This window comes from Canis lupus, chromosome 16 (genome assembly GCF_003254725.2).
Source record: "Canis lupus dingo isolate Sandy chromosome 16, ASM325472v2, whole genome shotgun sequence".
Taxonomy (NCBI): domain Eukaryota; kingdom Metazoa; phylum Chordata; class Mammalia; order Carnivora; family Canidae; genus Canis; species Canis lupus.
In genome coordinates, this window is record NC_064258.1 from 26354818 (window position 1) to 26382178 (window position 27361).

The 27361-nt window shown below is 35.8% G+C and overlaps 1 protein-coding gene and 1 long non-coding RNA gene across 2 annotated transcripts in view; one reads left to right on the forward strand and one right to left on the reverse strand.

The window, feature by feature from the left end:
* The window catches only part of LOC125752634 (uncharacterized), a 31851-nt gene extending 10679 nt beyond the window's left edge, over window positions 1–21172 (forward strand). The window contains exons 3-4 of the long non-coding RNA XR_007402620.1: window positions 2992–3180; window positions 19503–21172. This is a non-coding gene — a long non-coding RNA (uncharacterized LOC125752634). The remainder of the gene's footprint in view (window positions 1–2991; window positions 3181–19502) is intronic.
* Window positions 12118–27361, reverse strand: part of IDO1 (indoleamine 2,3-dioxygenase 1) — a 15365-nt gene continuing 121 nt past the window's right edge. The window contains exons 1-10 of the mRNA XM_025437219.3: window positions 27301–27361; window positions 23326–23421; window positions 23088–23207; window positions 19646–19764; window positions 18436–18450; window positions 16545–16644; window positions 15724–15841; window positions 14644–14695; window positions 13997–14145; window positions 12118–12748 (exon numbers count right to left, since the gene is read on the reverse strand). The exon at window positions 27301–27361 is cut by the window's right edge and continues 121 nt beyond it. Coding sequence (XP_025293004.1) covers window positions 12393–12748; window positions 13997–14145; window positions 14644–14695; window positions 15724–15841; window positions 16545–16644; window positions 18436–18450; window positions 19646–19764; window positions 23088–23207; window positions 23326–23421; window positions 27301–27361 — 1186 coding nt within the window. The 3' untranslated portion in view covers window positions 12118–12392. The remainder of the gene's footprint in view (window positions 12749–13996; window positions 14146–14643; window positions 14696–15723; window positions 15842–16544; window positions 16645–18435; window positions 18451–19645; window positions 19765–23087; window positions 23208–23325; window positions 23422–27300) is intronic.

A 27361-nucleotide genomic window follows, 5' to 3' on the forward strand; every position in this document is an offset into this window, starting at 1 on the left:
ACTCACTGATTTTTCTTCTGTGCCAAGTTTTCTTCCATGGATTATCTCATTTAACCCTCACTCAGCCCTGTGAGTTAGGTGCTATTGTTCCCATAATTATTACTGAAGCTTGTAAAGCTTGTAAAGCTTAAGTAAAAGCCTAAGGTCATACTTTTTGTAAGTGGTGGAGTCAGGACTGGATCACAGACAAAATCTGACCTTAAAGTCACCACTCCTAGGAGAGGTGGAGGGGAAAAAATTAAAAATAAATACAAACGAAAACAAGAATAAAATAAAATAAAATGAAAGTCACCACTCCTAACCATGAGGGACAGGGCTTCCCTGCTTTGGTTATTCTCTCCTGTTAATTCTGGTTACGGTTTACTATCGGTGGTCTCCATAGTTCAGATCCCAACTTTCCTCTCCTGACTTTGTTCCCTCTCCCTGGGTGACTTCATCCATTCAAAGACTTTGCCTATCATCTCTAGACTGATGATTCTCAACATTTTGTTTCTATTTGAATCTCTTCTGCCGTCTAATAGATGACTTCACTTGACTTCTATAGAAGCTTTATATGAAAATCTTAATACATTGAACACTAAGGCAGGGGCAAAGGCTTTAAAACCTCCAACAAGGTCTTGAGCAGAGAGTCCACTAATTAATGAAAGGTCATATCTGTACTTATCGATTTATTCTCTCATAACAAGAACAAAATTGATCTGCCTCATCTATTTCATGTCTTGGTGAATGGAATCCCCCAGAACCAGGAATAAATGTGAAGGACTAGTAGAGAATAAAAAGTTAAGGATTCTTGTTCAAAATTATTCAGAATTACAAGATACTGACAGTAAAACATTAAGTCAAGCATTAAGCCTTTCTGTATGTGAGACCCTATGCGACTGCACAGGTTGAATGTCAATGAACTGGGCCCTGGTACTTCTGGAGCTAGAGGTGACCTGGAAGTCATCTCTCCACTATATACAACAGAACAGCAGTCTTGCTGATCCTGCTGTCTTAATTTTTCTTATGTTTCCCTTTATTACAAAATCTGCTGACATTGTCTTTGATTCCTTGATATTTACCATTGGAGTATTAAACCATAATCCCTAACTGATGTCTCTGTTTCAAATCTAATCCCATAATGCTTTCCCATTTTGAGACTTGAATTGCTTTTACAACCTCCAACCTCATCTCCCTGCCTTTATAATGACCCCCCTGTTTTATCCTACCCATATAATATTTCTTTTCAACTACTACATTTAAATATTTATTTGTGATGGGCAACTTTTCATTTAAATATTATTCAAATATGCAGATATAATAAAATCATTTCTATGCTTAAAATATTTCACTTTGGGATCCCTGGGTGGTTCAGCAGTTTAGTGCCTGCCTTCGGCCCAGGGCCTGATCCTGGAGTCCCGGGATCGAGTTCTATGTCAGGCTCCCTGCATGGAGCCTGCTTCTCCCTCTGCCTGTGTCCTTGCCTCTCTCTCTCTCTCTCTCATGAATAAATAAATAAAATCTTTAAAAATAAAATAAAATATTTCACTTGGTTTTCAAGATAAATTGAAACTACTTCATTGCATGGCCCTTAAAGCTGGCTATAGCTTAGCTTCACTAGCTTATCACCCTTATTTTTTTATGCTTCAGCCATACTGAACTATGTGTACTTCCTCAGACAGATCATGCTTATGCTGCTGTCCTTTGTAAACTCTTCTCACTTTCTGAAATTTCTAACCTTTCTTTCACTTGCATATATATTCTTCACCCTTTAAAACTCATGTCATATATTACCTTATCTAAGGAAGTCTATTCTTATGACAACTCTTCTCAGTACCACCTCCCTGCTTTGTCCATCCTCTTTCTGTTGCCTACTAGTCTGGGTTAGGAACTATACGTCTCTGCTCTTACACTCTTTGTTTGTATCTATATACCTTTCATCCCATTGTGTTGAATTAATTCATTTGTCTCTTTCCCCACTAATGAGCATCATGAAGAAAGTTTAATGTCCTTAATCTTTCTATCTCTACTATCTAGCTTAGGGACTAGCATACCATGTTTGCCCATTAAAAGGTTATTGAACAGATAAGTAATTAGGGTATAAATTCTGATGCTTATAGGTGAGCTTTAAACATTAATGAAATAATGCTTGAGTTAATACAGCATTTATATTTTTCTTCTCTTAGCAGCCAATATTTTAAACTCTTGCTAAGTGCTATGATGTAAGAATAAAAAAGCCATGGATCCTAGCTATAGAGAAATGGTAAAATAGCAGTTGAAATAATACACACACAGAGAGAAAGAGAGTGCCATCATCACTATATAAGAGCAAAAGTAGCTTGTTCGAAAAAAAAAAAAGAATTTTAAAAATCTAGGGGAATAAAGTTGAGAGAAACTTCCCTACAAGTTAATCCTTCAGTTTGGGTTTGGGCAATGGACTAAAACAGTGGTTCTCAAATAGAAATGGATATGTGGGAAGTGGTTGTATTAGCATGATTACTGGAGTTCTTTCCAGAGTTCACAAGGCTTTAATCATCCTTGGAAAATTGGAGGGTCTGGTATGTGTTATTTGTCAGAAGACATTCTCTTCCAAAGGCAGGTTATTCTGGTATTGACCTTTCCTCATTCATCCTACCTCCAATATAATTTTTGAAAATCAGCACAAAATAAGAAAAAGAGTTCCTATTCTGATTTTCTAGCCAGATTGTAGATAGGAAATTCCATTGACTTTGTAAACTTGTAAAATACACAAATATATACATATTTATTACAAAAATTATTGTCTTTGTAATCCAAAAGAAATATCAGTACCATTCTAATACTGACACATGTTGACTTATATTGTTTAAAATTTCCATTAGAACCTAGCCTGTCATTTAATTTTTTTTTCATGGATGAATTTTCAGGTTACATATAATTAAATCACAGAGTTGGGAGGCATTTTAAGAATGATCTATTGTTCTCTGATTATTTATTTATTTATTTATTTATTTATTTATTTATTTATTTGAGAGGCACAGAGAGAGAGAGAGGCAGAGACGCAGGCAGAGAGAGAAGCAGGTTTCATGCAGGAAGCCCGACGTGGGACTCGATCCTGGGTCTCCAGGATCCCACCCCAGGGTGAAGGCGGCACTAAACCACTGGGCCACCGGGGCTGCCCTATCTCTGATCTTTTAGATGTGAACAAACAGACCAGAGAAGGTAAGTGATTATTTGAGCTCACATAGTAGTTTTCTTTTTAATAGATTTTAATTTTTAGAGCAGTTTTAAACTCATAGCAAAATGGAAAAGAAATTTACAGGGAATTCCCACTATTTAATCTTCGCCCCCACAAGCACAGCTTTCCACACCACAATGGTATGCTTATTAAAATCAATGAACCCTACTCTTCCGCCATCTTGCCCCTCCACGAAGGCAAAAGAAACAAAAGCAAAAATGAACTATTGGGACTTCATCAAGATAAGAAGCTTTTGCACAGCAAAGGATACAGTCAACAAAACTAAAAGACAACCTACAGAATGGAAGAAGATATTTGCAAATGACATATCAGATAAAGGGCTAGTTTCCAAGATCTATAAAGAACTTATTAAACTCAACACCAAAGAAACAAACAATCCAATCATGAAATGGGCAAAAGACATGAACAGAAATCTCACAGAGGAAGACATAGACATGGCCAACACGCACATGAGAAAATGCTCTGCGTCACTTGCCATCAGGGAAATACAAATCAAAACCACAATGAGATCCCACCTCACACCAGTGAGAATGGGGAAAATTAACAAGGCAGGAAACCACAAATGTTGGAGAGGATGCGGAGAAAAGGGAACCCTCTTACACTGTTGGTGGGAATGTGAACTGGTGCAGCCACTCTGGAAAACTGTGTGGAGGTTCCTCAAAGAGTTAAAAATAGACCTGCCCTACGACCCAGCAATTGCACTGTTGGGGATTTACCCCAAAGATACAGATGCAATGAAACGCAGGGACACCTGCACCCCGATGTTTATAGCAGCAATGTCCACAATAGATAGCCAAACTGTGGAAGGAGCCTCGGTGTCCATCGAAAGATGAATGGATAAAGAAGATGTGGTTTATGTATACAATATTACTCAGCTATCACATTACAAGAAGATGTGGTTTATGTATACAATATTACTCAGCTATTAGAAATGACAAATACCCACCATTTGCTTCAACGTGGATGGAACTGGAGGGTATTATGCTGAGTGAAATGAGTCAGTCGGGGAAGGACAAACATTATATGTTCTCATTCATTTGGGGAATATAAATAATAGTGAAAGGGAATATAAGGGAAGGGAGAAGAAATGTGTGGGAAATATCCGAAAGGGTGACAGAACGTAAAGACTGCTAACTCTGGGAAACGAACTAGGGGTGGTGGAAGGGGAGGAGGGCGGGGGGTGGGAGTGAATGGGTGACGGGCACTGGGGGTTATTCTGTATGTTGGTAAATTGAACACCAATAAAAAATAAATTAAAAAAAATAAAAAAATAATAAAAAAATAAAAAAATAAATATTTTGAATTATACCTACAAAAAAATAAAAAATAAAAATAAATAAAAAAAAATAAAATCAATGAACCTGCATTGATACATGACTGTCATCCAAAGTCCATAATTTACATTAAGGTTCACTCCTGCTGTTGTTCATTCTACATGTTTTAGCAAATGTATAATGACATTTATCCACTATTGTAGTATCACACAGAAAAATTTCACTGCCCTAAAAACCCTGTGTTTTGCTTACTCCTCTCTCTCTCTTCCCTAACCTCTGAAAACCACTGATTCTTTTACGGTCTCCAAACTTTTGCCTTTTCCAGAATGTCATTATGCTTGGAATCACACAGTATGTAGCCTTTTCAGATTGACTTATTTTACTTAGTAATAAATACATGATAGGTTCCTCCTTTTTTGCCTGATCACTCATTCCTTTAAAGTGCTGAATAAGGGGCACTTGGATGGCTCAGTTGGTCAAGTGTCCAACTCATAATTTTGGCTCAGGTCATGATCTCAGAGTGGTGGGACCATATACATCTTTCGTGAGTCTTCTTTCAAGCTATTAGCTTTATTTTCTGCTATGAGGGTGTAAGGTTTCCCAGTTTTATCAATCATCTGACTTAAATGCTCATCATAAAACCAAACCTCAAAATCAACACAGGGTAATTTTCTGTCAAAGTGCATTTACACTATCTTGTATAATAGGTGATTTTTAGAGTTTTAAATCTTATAAGGTGAACCTGGAAGTGTATTCCTATTTTCTGCAATACTTCTGGTAAATTGTCAAGTCTATACCTATTGTGTTGTCAGCAGGTAAGCACATTCTATGAACAAGAGAAAACATTTTCCATCATTTGTATAATAAATAATCACATTTCAAACTGTAGATATATGAACTCCTTTAGAAAATTTGCTCACACTTTCTGAATAAAGCATATTCACTAAGATATTTTTGGTTTTCAGTCTGATTGATTTTAACCTGTAAATAGTTTAAAAAGATGTGACAATTATGATACTGGTAACCCAACTGCAGCTCCACACCTCAGGTTTCACTTTCTTCAGAAAAAGAAAAGTTAGCATTTTATAATCTGCCAATACTACTTTATTTAATGCATTTTTGACTGCAACAGTGTTAAAGTTTTCCTCCCAATAGGTAATGTCTAAAGCATTCAGCCCATGGACCAAACGTTATTCAAGTCCATGTGCAGTTTGAGTTGCAATTTCTAGGGTGAATGTAATTAGGAGTATCACATGAAGCATAGAGCTTTTTATAATGTCATTTTCACTTATGTTCCTAGTCTAACATAGGCCATTTTAATGTTTACATTATATGTAAGAGGTGAGTTCCTAGGGTAGTATGTATTGAAAATGAACACACAATATTCTTGTGACAATCTTATACACGATGTTTTAAATTTTTTTTGAAAAGGTTTCCTTTCTGTTTTTTCACATATCTGTTCTTTTTTATTACAGTCCATTTATTTTTAATTTAAATTCAATGAATTAACAGATACCATATTATTAGTTTCACAGAGTTTAGTGGTTCATCACTTGCATATAACACCCAGAGCTCATTGCATCATGTGTCCTCCCTAATGCTCATCACCCAGTTACCCCATTCCCCCACCCACCTCCCCTCCAGCTGTCCTCAGTTTGTTTCCCTATATTTAAGGGTGTCTTATGGTTTGTCTTTCTCTCTGATTTCATCTTATTTTATTTTTTCCTCCTTTCTGCTATGGTCCTCTGTTTTGTTTCTTAAATTCCACATATGAATGAAGACATATGATAACTATCTTTCTTTGATTGACTTATTTCACTTGGCATAATACCCTCTAGTTCTATTTGCCTTGTTACAAATACAATATTTCATTTTTTGATGGCTGAGTAATATTCCATTGTATATATCATCTTCTTTATCCATTCATCTGTTGAAGGACAACTTGGCTCTTTCCATAGTTTGGCTATTGTGGACATTGCTGCTATAGACATTGGGGTGCAGGTGCCACTTCGGATCATTATGTTTGTGTCTTTGGGTGAATATCTAACAGTGCAATTGCTGGGTTGTAGGGTAGCTCTGTTTTTTACTTTTTGAGGAACCTCCATACTGTTTTCCACAGTGACTGCACCAGCTTGCATTCCCATTAGCAGTGTAAGAGGGTTCCCCTTTCTCAACATCCTCGTTTCCTGACGTTTTAATATCTTTCATTTACTGACTTCTTAATTTTAACCATTCTGACTGATGTGAGGTGGTAATTGTGGTTTTGATTTATATTTCCTTGATGCTGAGTGATATGGAACATTTTCTCATGTGTCTGTTGGCCATTTATATGTCTTCTTTGGAGAAATGTCTGTTCATGTCTTCTGCCCATTTCTTGATTAGATTATTTGTTGTTTGTTTTTTTGGAAGTTGAGTTTGATAAGTTCATTATAGATGTTGGATACTAGCCATTATCTGATAAGACATTTGGAAATATCATCTCTCATTCAGTAGTTTGTCTTTTGGTTTTGTGTACTGTTTCCTTTGCTGTGCAAAAGATTTTTATCTTCATGAAGTCCCAATAGTTCAGTTTTGCTTTTGTTTTGCTTGCCTTTGAAGATCTGTTCCTTGCTTTTCCATGCCTGTGTTCTCCTCTAGGATTTTGATAGATTCTTGGCTCATGTTTATCTTTCATCCATTTTGAGTCTATTTTTGTATATGGTATAAGGAAATGGTCCAGTTTCATTCTTCTGCATGTGGCTGTCCAATTTTCCCAACAACATTTGTTGAAGTAACTGTCTTTTTTCCATTGGATATTCTTCCCTGTTTTGTTGAAGATTAGTTTACCACAGAGTTGACAGTCCATTTCTGGGTTCTCTACTGTGTTCCATTGATCTATATGTTTGTTTTTGTGCCAGTACCATACTGTCTTGATGATTACAACTTTGTAATATAGCTTGAAGTCTGGAATTGTGATGCCATTAGCTTCCCTCCCCCCAACAATCTTTTGGTGATTTGGGGTCTTTTCTGGTTCCGTACAAAATTTTAGGATTATTTTTTCCAGCTCTGTGAAAAATGTTGATGGTATTTTGATAGAGATTGCATTCAGTGTGTAGATTGCTCTGGGTAGCATAAACATTTTAACATATATGTTCTTCCAAATCATAAGCATGGAATGTTTTTCCATTTCTTTGTGTCTTCCTCAATTTCTTTTATAAGTGTTCTACAGTTTTTGGAGTACAGATCCTTTTACTCTCTTAGATATCTTACGGTTTTTGGTGCAATTGTAAATGGGGTCAATTCCTTAATTTCTCTTTTTCCTCTCTCATTGTTAGAGTATAAAATGCAACTGGTCTCTGTGCATTGATTCTTATATCTTGCCACTTTGCTGAATTCCTATATGAGTTCTAGCAATTTTTGGGTCAAGTCTTTTGGGTTTTCCACATACAGTATCTTGTCATCTGTGAAGAGTGAGAGTTTGACTTCTTTGTTGATTTGGATACCTATTTATTTATTTATTTATTTATTTATTATTTATTTATTCATTTATTTTTGTTGTCTGATTGCTGAGGCTATGACTTCCAGTGCAATGTTGAACAACAGTGGTAAGAGTGGACATACCTGTCATGTTCCTGACCTTAGGGGAAAAGCTCTCAGTTTTTCCTGGTTGAAATTGATATCCACTACAGGTTTTTCACATATGGGTTTATGGTACTAAGGTATACTAGATACACATACTTGCTATCTTCAAAATAGTTATATAGATCCAAAGTAGAAGGCTGATCCAATTGGCAATTCTTTTTCACCTAATGCTTGACTATTCGTACCCATTCCAACTTTCTTGTCTAATTTTGACTGCAGCTTCGAAGTGTGTATGAATGGACTCAGCTTTGTAGACACAAGCAAATGATCCTTTACCAAGTAGATTTCCAACTTTCAAATATCCCATCTTCTCTCCCATACAGGACACATATTTCCAGACATTGGCTTTACTCCTACAAAGCTCAGTTCCAATTAGGCTAAGTTTCTATGGCTACAGTTCCAATGGCAAAAACAGCCACAAAAATGTCTCCAGGACATCTCCCAAATCATGAGTGTGCCTCTGAGCTTCCATTGTAGAGGACTGGTTGACCCAATAGAAGTAATGGGAACAAAAGTCCCATCCTACCTCCACTACTCTCATTATTACAACATAAAAAAAATCACTAATGAGTTGGAAATTTGGGGGAAAGCCCAAGAATCAAGCACTCAATATTATTGAGCAGAGTTCCTGTGTATGGACATTTTTTTCCCTTTAAAAAGTTTTTTTTTAAATTTTATTTATTTATGATAGTCACAGAGAGAGAGAGAGAGAGAAAGAGAGAGAGGCAGAGACAGAAGCAGGCTCCATGCACTGGGAGCCTGACGTGGGATTCGATCCTGGGTCTCCAGGATCATGCCCTGGCCAAAGGCAGGCACTAAACCACTGCACCACCCAGGGATCCCTTCCTTTAAAGAAGTTTTCCTATGTAGTGGTTTGACATATTCTGGAGTCAGTTTGCCTGGGTGTAATTCTGGGTGTCTCTTTGCCATACACCAGCTGTGTAACTTTTAAAAGCCTCTGAACTCAATTGGGTCTTAATCCTTAAAAGTAGCGAGTACTTGTTTCATTGGCTCATTGAAATAATTAAGTAAATTGATATATGTAAGCTCTAAATATTTTCAGAGGCATTGGAGAGGGATTCATATGTTGTATGGGCCGTTGTATCTCTGAATTGGCAAGAACCTTAGAGACCACCAAGTGTCTGTTTATATGCCAAATTTTTAGCCTATCTGAACTTCGAATTTTTCAATTGTTTATTGTTACATGAAACAATTATGTGGAAATAAATAAATTCCTATCTTTAGCTCATGGGTCATCCTAAGAACTGTCTCTCTGTGCATTAACTCTTATAGAATGGTATGAGGAGTTCAGAATGCTATGAATTGATAATATTCCCTCTGTATCATGTAATATTATATTTGATATATTAGAGTGAGAAAAATACGATATGAATTATATGTAAGGAAATTCAATCATTTATTGTGCAAAAGTTAATTATAGAAGGAAGGGTGAAAGGAATAATTATTTTTCTGAATCCTTAATATGAAAAATATACATATTTTCAGGTAATTTTTCCTCACTTAGGGAAAACAACATGTAGGGAATATACCACTGTACACTTCTGATTTTATGAAGACAGATTGGGATGGGATGGAAATATCATTAGTTCTATTCAAATAGATCCCATGTTACTAACAATTCATTTAATCTAGCTAAAGGCTTCTTTTATGGTAGTAGACTACCTTTATCTTCCAGTAACTCCATGACCCTTGTCCCAGGAGCTCTCACTGTGATGAGCAGAGTCCACACGACATGGATGCAAGAATAGCAGGACTTCTTAACATATCCTGTATTTTGTTGTACATCTTCCAGTCCAGATATGAGTGACTTAGAAGAAAAGCAGGAATTATGATTTCTATTATTCGGACAGATAGAAAAGAATAGCTTCTGAGAAATGAGCATCTACACTCTTTGTGGAGAATTTGAAGCCCAGTTTCAGTCAGTCTACCAGCTATCGGACAACAGTGCTATGTTAGAGACAATGCCCCTTGCTTCTCCTTCCCCCTATCTACTTTTCATCCCCCGGGTCAGATATATGTGATGTTCTTAAAGAGAAGATGTGAGTGCAGAGTCTGGCTGAGGGGATCAAAGATGATTTGCATGTCAAGCTGATTCATTGCTAATTAGGTGAAACCAACTCTGGAGGAGAAACTCTTGATGTGGTATGTAGCTGTGGAGCCAGAGTGATCAGAACAGAAGACAGGACAGAAAAAATCTTAACTCAGAGCCAGTAAATGATCCTTAGTAATTTACTTACTGATATTCTAGTAGTACTTTATAGTTTCCTAAGACTTTAGCACTATATTTTGTTCAGTAGTAATCTTGTGAATGAGGAAGGTCAAGAATCACTATGCTTATTGTACAGAAATACAAAGTGACTTGCCTGAGGTCACAAAGGTGATAGATGCAAAAAATGGAACCCACCTCTTGGTCTCCTGACTCCCAGTTTAGTGCTTTCCGAACTGCATCAATTCCTAAGACGCGATGATCTTTCTGGCCAACCCTAAAAATTATGTACATATATGTATTTGGTCTGCAGGCATACATTCATGCATGCATACTTTTTTTCTTTTTTGAGAGAGAGAACGCAATGTGCACTGCATGCACACACTAGTGGGAAGTGGGGAGGGGCAGAGGAGAGGGAGAGAGAATCTTAAGCAGGAACCACACCCAGCATGGAGCCCAATGTGGGCCTGGATCTCATGACTGGGAGATCATGACCTGAACCCAAGTCATGAGTCCGATGTTTAACTGACTCAGCTACACAGGCAGCCTCATACTTTTTTCGTTATAAACTTATATATGCTCATTGCAAAAACACTGACAGGAGAATAAAGAAGAAAATGTGTCCTATGCACTTAAAAACGATTACTATATTTTCTTCAGAATCAAGTGAAATTTTGCTATGAGTGGGGAGATTTCATCGATTTCATTGGGTTAGAGTGAATTTGAAAAATAATGTTAAAGTAGTTTTTAGATGTTTGACCTTAGAAATATGTTATTACATTTCCTTCCTTGAATCTGCTTGTGTGCATTCAACCCATCTCCTCAGAGCTGGGTTTTTTTGTTTTTTTTTTTTAAGATTTTATTTATTTATTCATAGAGACACAGAGAGAGAGAGAGGCAGAGACACAGGCAGAGGGAGAAGCAGGCTGCTACAGGGAGCCCGATGTGGAACTTGATCCTGGGTCTCCAGGATCACACCCTGGGCTGAAGGCTGCACTAAACCGCTGAGCCACCCAGGCTGCCCAGAGCTGGCGTTTTGATAAATTGAAAGTGCTTGCTAATTCTGCACCCAGGCAAGTGTTGTGCCTTTTTTCTCTTCTCATCTTTAATAGCATATCAAATCTCTAGCTAATCATCTACTACTACCTCTTGAGATTCCAACACATCATCTCATTTTCCCTCCCTCTCCTTCCCAAATTCCCTTCCTCTCGAAACTGGTCTACATCAAGTCCTGTGACAAAGATGAGAGTTGTCAACAAACTTAAGTTCTCCTCCCATTTATAAATAATTGTGTGATCCTAAGCAATCAACTTCATTCTTCTGAACCTCAATTTTGTTATCTTTAAAACAATCTGGCCCATATAATTCTTAAGCTCCTCTCTGCCATTCTTAGATTCCATTATTAAGTAAATTCATGCCAGACTGTATGATAACCCTGACCTCCCAGGAGAAATTATGTTTCAAAAGTGACCTCTTCTTGTTAGTCCAGATTAATGTAATCATGAGGTCACTCAATCTTTTAAATATTCATTCAACCAATATTTGCAAATTATCTTCTAAGGTCAGAGAATGGATGGGCCAGTAAACAGTAGACTATACTGTTCATGAAGCTTATAATGTAATAAGAATAGAGACAAGTACACAGGTAATTATAAACAAGCATGCTATTACTATAGGGTGAGTACAGGAGCCTATTAGCCATGCTTAAAGGGTTGAAGTGTAGACTGAGTCTCATCTGGAAGAGTAATTTTAGTTGTGAATAAAGCAAATCTTAGACATTTAATTATATCATAAAATTTTATTAAATTTCATCATTCTAATTACAGAATATAGATTATAATACTTCTAATATAATTTTTCTTATTATACTTATACAAGGAAGGCACAGATATTGGAAAAATATTTTGAAATCTTTTATAAGTACTATTAAAACATTGTTGTAAAAAAAAACATTGTTGTGTACTATTAATTCATGGGTCTGATATCATGAGCAGTGACACTAATATATACAGACATCTTCATCTTGACAAAATGTGCCCTTGTTTGAGTTACATTAATGATCTATCAGCAGGAATTTCTCAGTTGTAGTTCTTACACTCTTCAGGAAATCCATGGCATTAGTGCCTCCAGTTCCTTTATTTTTTTGTTCCGATGATTCTTCAGATGCTTGATTATTCTTGGGCTGCTGGCTTGCAGGAATCACAATGTACTTAGCTACTATCTTCAAGTGATATTTTCTCAGGGAGACCATAGCTTTCACACACTCATTATAATCTGCCTTCAGTTCAACATCATCTCTTGAACGAACAAACTCCCGGACTGAGGGGCCTGACTTTAACAAGAGAAGAAAGTCCCGGTGAGCTGGGGGCATATAGTTTCTCATTTCCTGGAGGAATTCAGCAGCGAATTCTATAGGAACAAGAGAGAGATTAGTTAGTAGAGAAGCCTAAGCATTCCCCAATCTAGGTGAGAAAGGCAGAGTGAGGACAGTGAGATCACACATCACCATGGAAGCATGAGGAAATGAGTTTACCACCATCCTGTTAGGATTGTTAGGCTATTAGTCTTGCTACTAGTAATGGCGATTACTGTAATATTTACTTAATTCTGAAAACCACCTGAACTGAACTGATTCTTTTTTGTGTCCTTTCTCATTTCCCTACTGTATTTGATCCTTCTAAAAAGCAGATGATATAGACAGGGTGCATGTAATCTATACTTGAAAGATCATGACACTGAGTCCAAGAGAGTTTAAAGGATAACTTTTAAATAAATGAATTAACTAAGAAAAAAAAAGCATATTTACACCCATGCCAATGCTTTTCCCTTTGACTATTAAGTAGAAGTTTAGGAGAACAGAGAAAAGTACAAAGTTCTTACTGGAGCTTCTTCTGCCCATTCTAAACCCCTAGAAGAAATATAATCAGTGTGGTTCATCTTTCAACTTTGGTATATCTTTAAAATTTGAACTGCTGGGGTTCCTGGGTGGCTCAGTGGTTGAGTGTCTGCCTTTTGGATCAGGTGGTGATCCCAGGTTCTGGGATCGAGTCCCGTATCACACTTCCTGCAAGGAGCCTGCTTTTCCCTCTGTCTGTGTCTCTGCCTCTCTCATGAATAAATAAATAAAAAACCTTAATAAAATAAAATTAAATTAAATAATTAAATTAAATTAAAAAATTTGAACTGCTATTGGAGTAAGACAGCTGAGCAAGAGCAGTGCCAAGCCTCGCCTTGTCACTGAGGTTTCCACCTCCCCAACTTTAGCTCAGAGTCCCATCCCATTTGCAGGTGGCTTTCTTTTTCTGAATCTGATTATACATCTTTAGAACATGTGCTATGGGCTTCACCACAGTCCATCAGGCCTTATATCATGCCCAAATGTCAAGACTGAGATAGTGATGAACTTGAGTTTTGGTTCTGGCTCCATTGCTTTCAAGCTGGTTAATAAGGAGCCCATCACTTATCCTCTAAAGATACTTGGAAATTTCTGCTTGATTGTCTGTGAAATGGGATAATAACAATAAAGTTTTGCTTCCTGATCCTTCTAAAAGTATCAGATAAGTTCAGATGAAATGCTGATGGGAAGTTACTTTTCAGATATTAAAACACTTTTGTATTAACATATGAGGTGATTGACATTTGTCATTATCCACTCACCTTCACCAGAACACTGCTGGATGCCCAGCAGAATGTCAAAGCATTGAAAGATGCTGCTTTGGGCTGCACTGCCTCCTGCAAACTCTTTTGGGTTTTCCCAGAAACCTTCATACTTCAAACCCTCTGGCAGTTTGGAGTTGCCTTTCCAACTAGGCCAGGAAGGGAAAAAAACAAAACCAAACCAAACAAAACATCATTATTTGGAGAATTGCCAAATTTTCAGTTATAGACTCTTATAATAGAGGATGAATGGAAAGTGACATGAAATCGGCTTCGTTATTCTTCTTCCACACTCCCTTTCCATTCATGTTCATGTTTGAGAATGACAAATAACATGGTTCTGAGCAAATTTGGAATAAATATTCTAGAATTGGAACTTTACCTTTGCACTAGCAATGATTATTCCCCTGACATCCCTGCTTTTTTTTTTTTTTTTTACCTAAATGACTACCCTTCCTGTCCATACTCCAGTGCATGCCTGGCCGAATAATAGCAAGGAACAGTCTAATCTTTCTATACAACATGTATTTTATCATATGAAATTATTTCCTAAATTCAATGGATAGTGGGGACCATCAGTGAGAATTTGATGTTTTCTTTATATTAATTGTTTAAAAGAAAACAAATTTAAGCATGAGATTACATACCCAGACAAGTATATGCGAAGAACTTTGAAAAACGTGCTTGGGTCCACATGTTCTGTAAAAAGATGAAGTGTGTTTAATTAAGCAGTTACCAGAACTTTCAGAGAAGATCAAGATATTGTAGACAACTGATAGTGGGTTTCAGCTTAGGCTGCAGGAAGGGCATCAGGTCAGTCCATGAAGGAAAATTTCCCTGAGGACAAGCTCTCACTCACCTGCTCTTCCATGGGGAACTGAACGGGGCCTACTTCCGTGTCCACTGAACAGGGCCTACTGACCCGTAGGGCTGACACACAGCTTGTGTCAAGGAATCAGGAGACCAATTAAACTGTCAACATTTTCTTAAAGCTATTCATTTGCTTACTGATAAAAACAGATACTACTTACATAAAGAAAGAAACAAACCTAAACAAAATGAAACAAGAGCCCCAGGAGCCCTGTGGACATCATCCCTGGGTCTCCCTCCCCAAAGGTTACTAACTTTTCTGATTTAAAGGTTGATCTTTTTGCCAAGGACCCATCAGCAGTAACTCAAAGCTCAGTGATACATAGTCATGTACTTGTTAAGGCTGTTAAGCAGGGCACATTTTTTTTTTTTTTGTAAGTCTTTGTTTATATATTTAGTTATTGCCATATTTTAACTATTAACTTCATAATAACTTTTGAGCTCAGTGGCTTTTCTGTGCAGTTCCTTACTTAACTTATGAAAAAACAGAATTTGTAGGAAGGTCCTATAAAGCAGAAGCTAAATATTTCGGTATTTAAAACAGCCTGAACGTTCTGCAAGTTTCTCCATGGTTTCAGTGGGAGGCAATGACATTATTTTGAGTTATATAGACCCAGCTTGAAAATTTACTAATTTAAGTAACCTCGGGTCACTTATCTTATCTCTCCATTAGATTACCTTATCCATAAAATACACACAATAAAACCTACAAGAAAGTATAATTATTTAGTGAGTTAAAGTGAAAACACACTACCTAAGTAAAAGTTTTTCCTTCCGTTTTCTCAACAATTCTAATCTCAGAAAATCAGAAGCATGTGATTGCCAGCCTTGAATGCTTATGGGCATATAATACTTACTATGAACTTCTTCAAACTCTTTATGGGCTCGGTGCAGACAAGAAGCTATATAATGCAGTGCCTTCTTCAAAGTGACCTCGTCCTGATTTTTAACTGCCTTTAATAAATTGGGAATTACCTTAAAAAAAAAGATGAATATTTAAGGTTTCTTAGCACTAAATATTGGTATAGAATAAAATTCTCCTAATTCTTAATCTCTAAGTTAAATGTAGGATTTCCACTTCATTTTTAGGCTGATTATCCTTTTATTGTTTGACTAATGTCCTTATAAACTTGGATTTATGTTTATTTATTTACCATTTAAAGTCTATAAAGTTTTATATAGTTTTATCTCTTTTCTAATACTCAAAACCATTAGATTTATGTCACTCTGTTATCTAGTTCCAATGCCAAATTGTATTAAAAATGCATCTCTCCTATTGAGGTTTCAAACTTAATTCTAAATATATGGGTCTTGGGACACTTGGGGAGCTTAGTTGGTTAAGCATCCAAATATGGATTTTGGCTCAGGTCATGATCTCAGGGTCCTGAGAGTGCTGGGCATGGAGCCTGCTTAAGATTCTTTCTTTCCCTCTTCCCCCTCCCACTTGTATTCTATCTCTTAAAAAAAAATTAATTAATGTGTCTTATGTTTTATATTTTAAGTAATACATAAAATAAATTAAATATTTCTACCAGATGATCCCTTACATCCAATTAAGTAATTGAATGCTGTATTTAGTCAAGATAAAATTATTTCATGCATAATATAGTTCAGTTATTAAATGATTGCTCTACTTATGCAAATGGAGATAAAAATTTGCTTGTAGATATGGACGTACTTTGATTGCAGAAGCAGCTGCTAATTCCACCAATAGTGAAACCAGGAAAAATCCTTTACTGCAGTCTCCACCAGGAAACCAGAAGAGAATGTCCATGTTCCTAAGAAAATAAGTCAAGGGAGTCAAGAATTTAGCAAAAATTCTGGCATATTTAAGTGTTGTAGTTTTACATATTTTTATTCCATTTTAGCTTCAAAATAATCTTGTGGGATAAGTATTTTAGGTTTTACTATCTCCTTTACATTATCGGGAATATCAGTGTTAGGTCTGTTGCCTAAGATCTGATAGCAGATTAAGTTTGACTTGAAATCCCATTTTAGAGTTTGGAACTAGAAATTCCAAGACCATTTCTGTTTCTATTTTCTCATTAATTTTTCACATGCATATATATTACCATATTTATATATTTATATATATAATACTTATAAAGACATTTGTGAGGTATAATTTTAAGTAGTCTTTTTGCTTTAAATATATTCATATCCGTACTTTTATTTATGAACCTAATTCAGTTTTTCAGTGGTTTATCTGCTTTACAAAGGAATGGAGAAATGCAAATAGCTGATTAGACCTCGTTTTCTTTCTTTCTTCTTTCTTTCTTTCTTTCTTTCTTTCTTTCTTTCTTTCTTTCTTTCTTTCTTTCTTTCTTTCTTCTTTCTTTCGATTTATTTCTTTATTTGAGAGAAAGAGAGAATGAGAGAGCACGAGCGGGGGTAAGGGCAGAGGGGGAGAGAGAATCTTAGACTCTGTGTGGAGCATGGAATCCTATGCAGGGCTTTATCTCACAACCCATGAGATAATGACCTGAACTGAAACTGAGTGAGACACATAAGCATCTGAGCCACCCAGGTGCCCTCCATTTTCTTTTTAATTGAAGTTTTGCACTAGTGCCAACAAAGGCTCACTATCTATAAATCTATGAAGTTCATGGTGGTTAAATTCATGGTCTCTGAAAAAGCCAGATCATTTCTGCAATTTACTTGCTGTGTGACACTGACCAAGATATTTCATGTTTCTGACTCACTGTTCTCATCTGTAAAACAGGACTGATGATATTATCCTCCCATTTAAAAACCTCCCATAGCTTCCCATTGATTTTAAGATACTATTTAAACCCCTCATCATAATCTTTTTGCTAAGTTTATTTCTTCATCCCTTTTCCATACCACTACTCCTAGCAGTTACTACTTATCAGTGGCCTTAGTCTTCCTTCAGTTCTGATAATGCATGAAGATATTCATCACTTCAAGGCCTTCACTCTTACTGTTTCCTCCACTATGAACAGTAATCTTTTCCTTCTAGCTAATTCCTTTTGACTGACTCTTTGGAACTCAGCTTAAATAACTTGCTGCAGGGATTCCTTCTTCATCACTTTTATTCAGCTAGAGTTCCCAGCACTTTATCCTCTCACCTTTCTCTTAATCATAAAGCAATATAATTACATAATTTTCCTGTATCTGCTTTCCACTAGGACAGGCTTATTCCTATATTTACCATGGTTTCCCTAGCTCTTAGCCTCTGCTCAGGTCATGACTTAAAAATAGTAAGGATTGGGTAATAAAGAACAGGTATATATAGATATCTGGCCACTGAAGTCATCAAGTCAAAGACATACAGATGTATGTGTGTTTGTATTTATGAATATTAATTACATTTTTATATATGCAAGTGCTAGTTTTGTATATATCTATAGCTATAATATCAAACTGAAACAGTCCTGTCAGTTATAAATCTAAATAAGGATTGGGATTATTTGCTCTTTAAACAATTACTTGAGTTATTTTTCCTTGAATTCAATTGGTCTTTTAAAAAGTACATTTAGAGGATATTGATAAACCTATACTCAGTTTGAATACCAATTCTTATAATAAAATAAGAATCAAATACTTACTCATAAGTCATAGGCCTTGTGAAAGCAGCCATGAAGCAATGGATCAGTTGGAAGAGAAAAAGAAAATCAATTTAAAAATCAAATGGTTTTGAGTTATTCATATCCCATTTAATACTACTGCTCTATTAAAGGTAAGATATAGATAAAAAAAGAAAATATATGTGTGTTTTTAAAAAGTATTTGTCAGCCAGGCATTGCAAACACTTAGGACTTTGTAAGTAAAAAAATTAAATATTCAAGGAACACCATGTTAGTCAAAATTAGTTTTTACTAATAAACTTTTTTTTTTATTTAAATTCAATTAGCCAAAATAATATACATCATTAGTTTACATCTACAATTAGATGTAGATTTCAATAATTCATCAGTTGCATATAACATCTAGTGCTCCTCACATCATGCAACCTCCTTAATGCCCATCACCCAGTTGCCCCATTCCCCATCTACCTCTCCTCCAGCGAACCTCAGTCTGTTTCCTATAGTTAAAAGTCTTTCAGCGTTTGTCTCCTTTTCTGAGGAGACATTCTCAGAAATGTCATTCTTTTCTAAATCAAATCCTTTCATTTTATGGTTCTGTGTCTATAGTACTCGGCAAATCACACCCAGACCCCTGGGGCACCATAAGTCTCTGGTCCCTTTGTTGTAACAGAACATATTGCTAAAAGGAGAGGAGAGGCCTAGCTCCTCAGCAGGCAGCACAGAAGGCCCAGGCATTGCCATCTCTACTGCTGAAAATGTATTGACTCTTAAACTTAACCACATAGTTAAAAGTCAAATTTGTATAATCTCCAAAACATGTTAATTAATAAAAGTCAGAGTACATATTCTATAATCTAATTAATATGAAATCTAATAGCAGAAAAATTTAATTTTTAATATGACAAATCAGAATATGTGTACCTAGAGGTAGAGAAGAAAATTGAATGGAAAGAGCCACAGAGGTGATATTCTGTATCTTGCTTAGGGCTATTCATGTATACAGAACAGTCAAAATCACCAGACTGAACAGTTAAGATGGTGCATTTTATTGTATGTTAATTATATACCTTTCTCTCATATATTTGTAGTTATAGAGATGCCAGCAAAAGAAATCATACCCCTAAAGCAGAGAAGAAAGCTGTGCTGCTGAAAATTCAACCAATGACTAATGCCCTATTGATGTAAATAGCATGCATTTCTATTGTTCCTGTTATAATTAGAGTTCACATACCCATTGGGATCCTTTTTCTTCCAGTTTGCTAAGACACAGTCTGCATAAACCAGAATAGGAGGCAGACCCAGCTTCTCAGAGAGTTCACAGTAAGGAATAGCAATATTCTGTGGCAAGACCTAATGAAAACACAAAATTTGGTATTAACCTTTGAAGTGCCTTACCTTTTCTTCTGTCTCCTGCTACCTCCCAGCTACCTCTTCTGCTACCTTTCCAACTTCCCGATTAGTGCCAAAACATTAACTATTCTACATAATGGCACTCTGAAACCAAACAATCATAATTTTCTCTTCCTCATTTCATAACTTTGTCCTGGTAATTATTAAATGTTTATGTTTTAGATGTAGGTTGATGTGGATATAATCTAATCAGAGAGAGGAAAAAGAGGTAGAAGGTACAAGAAACAAAGGATGTATCCTTGACTTTCTAATGACCTGAGATCACTTGCAGTCATTTATTTGTGCGTCCATCCCATGAATATTTTTAGGCAACTCCTCTATGAAGAGCTTTTTTTCTGTAGGCAATACAAGTTTAAAATCAATTGTCTCCAAGAAGTGCAGTCATTTGTAGTCATAACTTTGGGATATGGTACATACTAGAACCATAAGTGCTTTGCTGCCCTTGGAGCATAGTGCTGACAGAAACTCTCCCCTGGATGGTTTTTTAGAAAGTCTCACCATAGAAGATGTTGGAGCTCATCCTTGAAGACTTACTTATATCAGCAGGAAGAATCTCCTTTAGCCTTCCTTTCCATTTCCATGCAGAGTAGGTCAATTGGAGTGACACTCTTGGCTCTTTCACTCACCTTTCCTCAGAGGAGGTATAGAGGTATAGAAGCTAATTCAATTGTTGTGTGTGGAGGGGGACCTTAGCTCAGCAAACTTTGTCTTTCCCTGAGCCTATTACTCAGGATTCTATTTGTGTCTGGCCACACTCTAAAAGGCTCCTACCCCCATGGACAGTCCTGGTGGATAAGTGCTTTCCTAGCAGGCCCATTGTTGCCACACATGTAAGCCATGTTTTCCAACTGTGCTATTAGTTATAATGCTGATGTTTTATTCTTTACCTGCCTGACTTCCTCATCTAAGTATCATTTGGTTTATAACTAGAGGGTTCCATGTAATAATTAAGGTCACTCTTGTCATCAGCAGCCAGTTGTTGGAATATGTGTATCTAACCAGGCAAAGGACAGGGATGTGTGACTTATCTGGGGTAGTGGGAAGTGGGACTGCGGTGGTAGAGGTGATATGACAATGTGGCACACTCCACAGTTCTGCAAAAATCATGAGAGCTATAACCTAAATGGCTCTGTATTAACTTAATACACCTGAAGATGATGGTTTAACAGAGAACAAAATGTTAGAAAGAGAAACATTGGGATCCCTGGGTGGCTCAGCGGTTTAGCGCCTGCCTTTGGCCCAGGGCGTGATCCTGGAGTCCCGGGATCAAGTCCCCCGCGTCGGGCTCCTGGCATGGAGCCTGATTCTCCCTCTGCCTGTGTCTCTGCCTCTCTCTCTCTCTCTCTCTCTGTGTCTATCATAAATAAATAAATAAATAAATAAATAAATAAATAAATAAATAAATAAATCTTTAAAAAAAAGAAAGAAAGAAAGAAAGAGAAACATTGGCTATCAAAGTAACACCTGGATGTGCGCTTCCCTTGTAGAACTTTTGTCTCTGGGAATTGAATATTTTCGTTTGCAAGTGATTTTACATGTTTCAAATGGAAATTTTTGTCTCTTTCTGATTTAAAGAAAAGATCTAAGGGAATCAAAAGGGAAGATGCTTAATGAACAAGTTAATATGAAATGACTTGGGAAAAAGAAAGGAAATGTTGAAACACATCTTAATCTATTAAAGACATTTATGCAGTTACTAGGAAACTCAGATGCTAGTTCCTACCTCATTCTCAAGCAAAATGTGCCTTATACTGATATATCTTATTTTTTATCAATTTTTTTCTTTCCCACAATATCCTCATTTAAATAGTTATATATATATATGTACATATATATATTATAATTTCCTCATCAAACTATATTTGTTGGTTGCTTCTAAAATCCTTTTTAGAATAATGTGGTTTACAAAAACTAGATAAATTAAAAATATATTTTCATGTATTCTTTGTAATTCTGATCTCCAATAATAAATATATTATCTTTGATTATCCCATGTACATTCTGGTCTCCATATTTTTTGCTAGTCTTCTCTCTCTTTTCTGCTCCTCTCCTTTTTGGATAAGCTCTACCAATCTTTCAAGAAGTAGTTCAAGTCCCACTTCTTCCTTGAAGCATTTCATTATTATACCAACTACTCTTTAGCTATTCTGGGCTCTAATACTTCTACACCTAGCATATGCTGCCCTTTTTTATTGATGATCTTTCTATACAATTCTTACATATTTAGCTAGACCCAGATTCTAGCAAATCTAGTGAGGCTGTGTGCTTAGGTTGTAAGGCTTATCTTAAACCTTTTTGCATCATTAAAAATCTAGACATGATAGTTTGAATGGAAGATGATTATAAAGAAATAAAAGATGTCCCCATGATTATGTAGAATGACATTTTCTTTTTGTTTACATATCAGAGGATGACATATCATAGATGAACAATATGTCTTTTTCTATATTTACACAGTATGTGAAAATACAAACAAGATAAAATTATGATTACCTTTGTCAAAAAGGAAAAAAAAATCCTTAAATGGCAGAAGGTCCTTCTGGAGTCTATTTTATCTCTTTGCAGTTTAAAGATTGGGTATTACAATCTGTATTGGTTTCATGTAATTAGGATTGCCAGATAAAAAACAAGATGTTATTATTTTAAATCTAAAGTTATCTACTGTTGATGAGAGTAGGGTATACCCATATATTCTTACATGCTGACAGAAGTAAGATAACACTTTAATATTAAGTAAAAAGAGGCATAAAATGTTCATATCACCCAAAACTCATAGAGAAAATGTTTCGTATTCAAATATATTGATTATAGTGTCATTTAAAATGGTAAAATTTTAAAAACAAGTACATATTTATCAATAGAGGATTGAATAAATAAAGTTGAGGAATTCAGTGAAAAACTATAGTCATTTCAAATGATGACGAAGGATAGTATAGGAACTAAGAAATGCTTACAATGTAATTTCAGTAAAAGACACAGAACATACATCTTAAATATTCATCTTTTTTTTAAGGTAATTCCCAATTTATTAAAGGCAGTTAAAAATCAGGACGAGAGGATGGAGGAACTGTGTTACACAAGTAAAAGATTAAAAATCCAATAATGTTAGCAGTTGGCATGTTAAAGCATTAAATGATTGTTTTCCTTTTTATTTTTTTCTGTTACCTGTTAAAATGTAGTTGTAATACTTTTAGAATGTTTTTTTACATTAAATTGGATGTAAATTGTCATGTAGCATAAGAAATATCATAAAATCTCCAAACCTTTCGAACATCTCCATCACCTTGATTCCACACATATGCCATGGTGATATACCCCAGAGCCAGACGTGCAAGGCGCTGCAACTTGTGTCCACTAAGGCCATCAATACTGAGAATTTTTAACTGAGAATAAAAATAGAGGTTGACCCAAATCAATATAGGTGACAGTACAGCTTCAAAGCCAAGTTAAAAATTTTAAGAAGCAATGACAGAGGAAGACAAACGTAATGCTCTTCCAAACCTCATCAACTTTTTTACGTAGTTCATTTTTCTTAATCAGTTCAGGCAGATTTTTAGCAATGGAAATCCATTCATCATAAGGCGGAGGTAGCTTCTCCTTGAAAAAAAGAAATGAGATTTTTATTTAGTAGTTAAAGTTTTTATAAAATAGCTTTGCCTCTGATTGATAATCTATCTTTGCTTCTAAATCAATTCTGTACCATGCTGTCCTGTCACATACATACCTGTCCAGCAACTCCAGTCCCTGCATTGCCACCTACACACTCAGAACTCAAGATCCTCTCTTTCTCTCTTCAGACACTCTCACCTGTCTCTTTTTCACAAGTCATCTCAAAATTTTTCACTAAAATTATCCTGATTATTCTAGTCTACACTTATAGCCTCAATTAGGCATCCTATATATTATACCTTTTGATTGTTAAGTAATTTATTGTTATCTGCTATGTATTTTTTCTTCCTGACTAGATTTAAGTTTCTTTGAATGGAAGAAAAATGAGATTTATTAGATGTTAGTAATAGACTAGGCATTTTGCTCAATAATTTCTCATTTAAATATTAATGATCTACAATGTTGATTGTTATCTCTATTTCATAAATAAGGAAAACAAGGCTCAGTTTATGAAATTGTTTTGTAGATATAGTTTATTGTGATTGAACTTTTAAGTGTTTTCAGCTTTCACAAATCAATGCCCTTTTAACATCTCACTCTCTGATGGCAAGGACTTTATTGTGTTTTTAATTTTATATTTCTTGCAGAACCTGGGACAGTACTAAACAAGACAATACTAAACTATATTGTCTATACATATATCAATTTCCTGCTTTGGGACAATAGGCTTAAATTTTACCCAGTAAGTACAAATAAAAGCCAAATGAAAGTGTTTCCTTAGATCTTATTATATTTGTACTTTCATTTCAAGGGAAAATATTCAAACAAAAGACCTAAACAACAGCTCTCAATGAGATTAACATCCCTAAACAACTTCCCATATGCTTTTTCCCTATACTTCCTTCATTAAGCTGTTTCCTGACATATCCTTAAGGTCAATACTGAACTATGGGGACACAGCAAAAGTAGAGATTAACTCAAACCAACGCAGGAGAAGCTTCAAGCTACAAAACAAAGTTAATATTATAAGTAAACTATAAGATAAAAGGGCAACTGTAACATCAAATTCAAACATTTTCAGGGGCTGCAGATAATTAGTGACTGTATACTCACTAGATAGTCACCTTACTTGTTTCTTGGAATTTTTCTCTCTAACCACACAAAAGTTGTACTCTAGTGTTTTTAGTAATACATATATCTCTTTTCGTTGTGTGTCTTACTATGTAGCACAACTGAATTTTTGGTTCTTACTATTTTCCCCAAATAAAGGAATTTTTTGTTGTTGTTATATATCATGATTATCCTATTTGACCTTCAACAGATGTAAAATTCAATCAATAATATGCTCTGGTCATAGAATGTTTGAATGGTATAATATAAATCAATGACGAGTGAAACAGAGAGTCATTCAATTTCTGCTAGATTAGAGAATGTATTTTGTATCTATGTGGAATTAGAAGACACATTATTTTCCTTTGGAATAGAAAGCTGATAGATTATAGAGGTGAAATGGACGTTTTTGAGTTTATAATCTCAAGGAAAGATCTTCAGTGAAGAAATAAAAGTAGCCTTTAATTTATCTCTCTTGTTTCAGGACATGATCTAATTTCCTAAACAACTTAGGTAGCAACATTATTTTTTAAGTAGTTCAGGAAGAGTTTTGGTTTGCTTTCGTTTGGGGGTTTTGTTTTCCCAAAAACTACCCCATAATCACCCCAGTCCCCATAAACTACCATAATTGTCTTAATTTTTAAGAGAACTTACTGTGGGGGGAGAGATGATATGAGGTTTCACAGTTTTTGAAGATTTTTGTTCTTGTACCACTGATAAGTATATTTTCAAAACCATCTTATTCTGGAATTTTGGTGTGCTTGGATGGAAGTATAGCAAGTCTGAGTATTATTGATTTGCAAATATAAAGTAAACTAGTTGCTATTAGCAATAACATTAAACTAACTTAATAGTTTGAAGAATTAAATCAGGAGAAGAATTTGCTTTAGATTTGTCTGTATTACACAAGGTATTTACAGGATGTTATTTCTAAGTACAGTTATATTGGATCTCTACTAAAAATATATTTGGTGCATTTAAAGATGCCATCTAGGAATGTGTGGGTGGTTCAGTCGATTGAGTGAGGGACCCTTGGTTCTGGCTCAGGTCTTGATCTCAGGATCCTGAAATTGAATCTAGCATTGGGCTCTGGACCCAGCGGGAGTTTGCTTGAGATTCTCTCTTTCTGCCCCTTCCTTGCTTGTTTTCTCTCCCTCTTTCTTTCTTTCTAAGATAAAAGATGTCCTCTAGAATATAGACTCTGTTTGAGCTACAATAAATAGATATATGCTGGTATACAGAATTATCACAACATAAAACTGATTCCTAGAAATTATAAGGACTCTCATGAATCTTATTAAGCCCAAGAGGCGGGTAGAGGAAAAACAATGCCTTATATCTTCTTTTCTTTTAAGAGAGGCAGCATATTATAATGGTTTTTTTTTAAAGATTTTATTTATTTATTCATAGAGACACAGCTAGAGAGAGAGAGGCAGAGACACAGGCAGAGGGAGAAGCAGGCTCCATGCAGGGAGCCCGACGTGGGACTCGATCCCGGGTCTCCAAGATCACACCTTGGGCTGCAGGCGGTGCTAAACCACTGCGCCACCGGGGCTGCCCCTATAATGGTTTTAAGATCATGGACTCTGGAGCCAGAGTAGTCAGGTTTGCTCACATTCTATCTCTGCTAGCTGTGTGAATTTGGGTATTACCTAAATTCTCCATTGCTTAAGTTTCTCATCAGGAAAATTAGAGATGGTTGTAAAGATGTAGTAAGAATATTTGTAAATTGCTTAAAGATGTTATATAAATACTTGATAATTGAAATAGATAATAATATGGTTTTCATAACATTCTTTGGTACACGACTTAGAAACTTATTTTCAAAGGCAAACAGCCTGCCTTTGGTCCAGGGCATGATTCTGGAGTCCTGGGATCGAGTCCTACATCAGGCTCCCTGCATGGAGCCTGCTTCTCCCTCTGCCTGTGTCTCTGACTTCCCGCCCCCCTGCCTCTCTCTCTCTATGTCTCTCATGAATAAATAAATAAGAGTTTTTAAAAAAGAATAAAGGCAGACATTTACTTTACATGTCTTGCTGTTTGTAGGCAAAGCTTGTAAAGAAAAGTAGTTTTAGACTTATAACAATAGGCAGTATTAATATAACACAAAGTTACTTGATATAATATCTCAAAAAAATAAAGTAGGAGTGTATACTTCATACAATTTAAGTGTATCAGTCAAGAGAGTTCCTTTGACTCATGGATCATTTATTACTTTGTTTTTTTCAAAATGTCCTCCGAAAATTTACAATTATATTAAGCTAAAATGCTTGTATAATTTCCTTATCTCATCACTCTCTTTATCTGTGTAAGGTAAGTAAAAAGTGCATTTAATACTAAATCTCTAGGCAGAAAATGTTAAGTATGAACCATTTATTAAAACTCTGCCTCTAGGGATCCCTGGGTGGCACAGCGGTTTGGCGCCTGCCTTTGGCCCAGGGCGCGATCCTGGAGACCCCGGATCGAATCCCACGTCGGGCTCCTGGTGCATGGAGCCTGCTTCTCCCTCTGCCTGTGTCTCTGCCTCTCTCTCTCTCTCTCTCTGTGACTATCATAAATAAATAAAAAAAAAATTAAAAAAAAAAAAAAAAACTCTGCCTCTAATTTTGGCACTGCTTTATCCAATTGTTTAGTAAAAATTACTGAACCACATATCATCAATAGAACCACATATCATCAATATCATCAATACTCAACTTGTCCAGGTGAGTAATGATAACAAAACATTTTTGCCCATATCTCAGTACCCTGTCTTACCAGTGGATTTGGCAAAGCGAAGCCCATCTCTTCATCTATATGGTATTTTTCAAAAATTCTC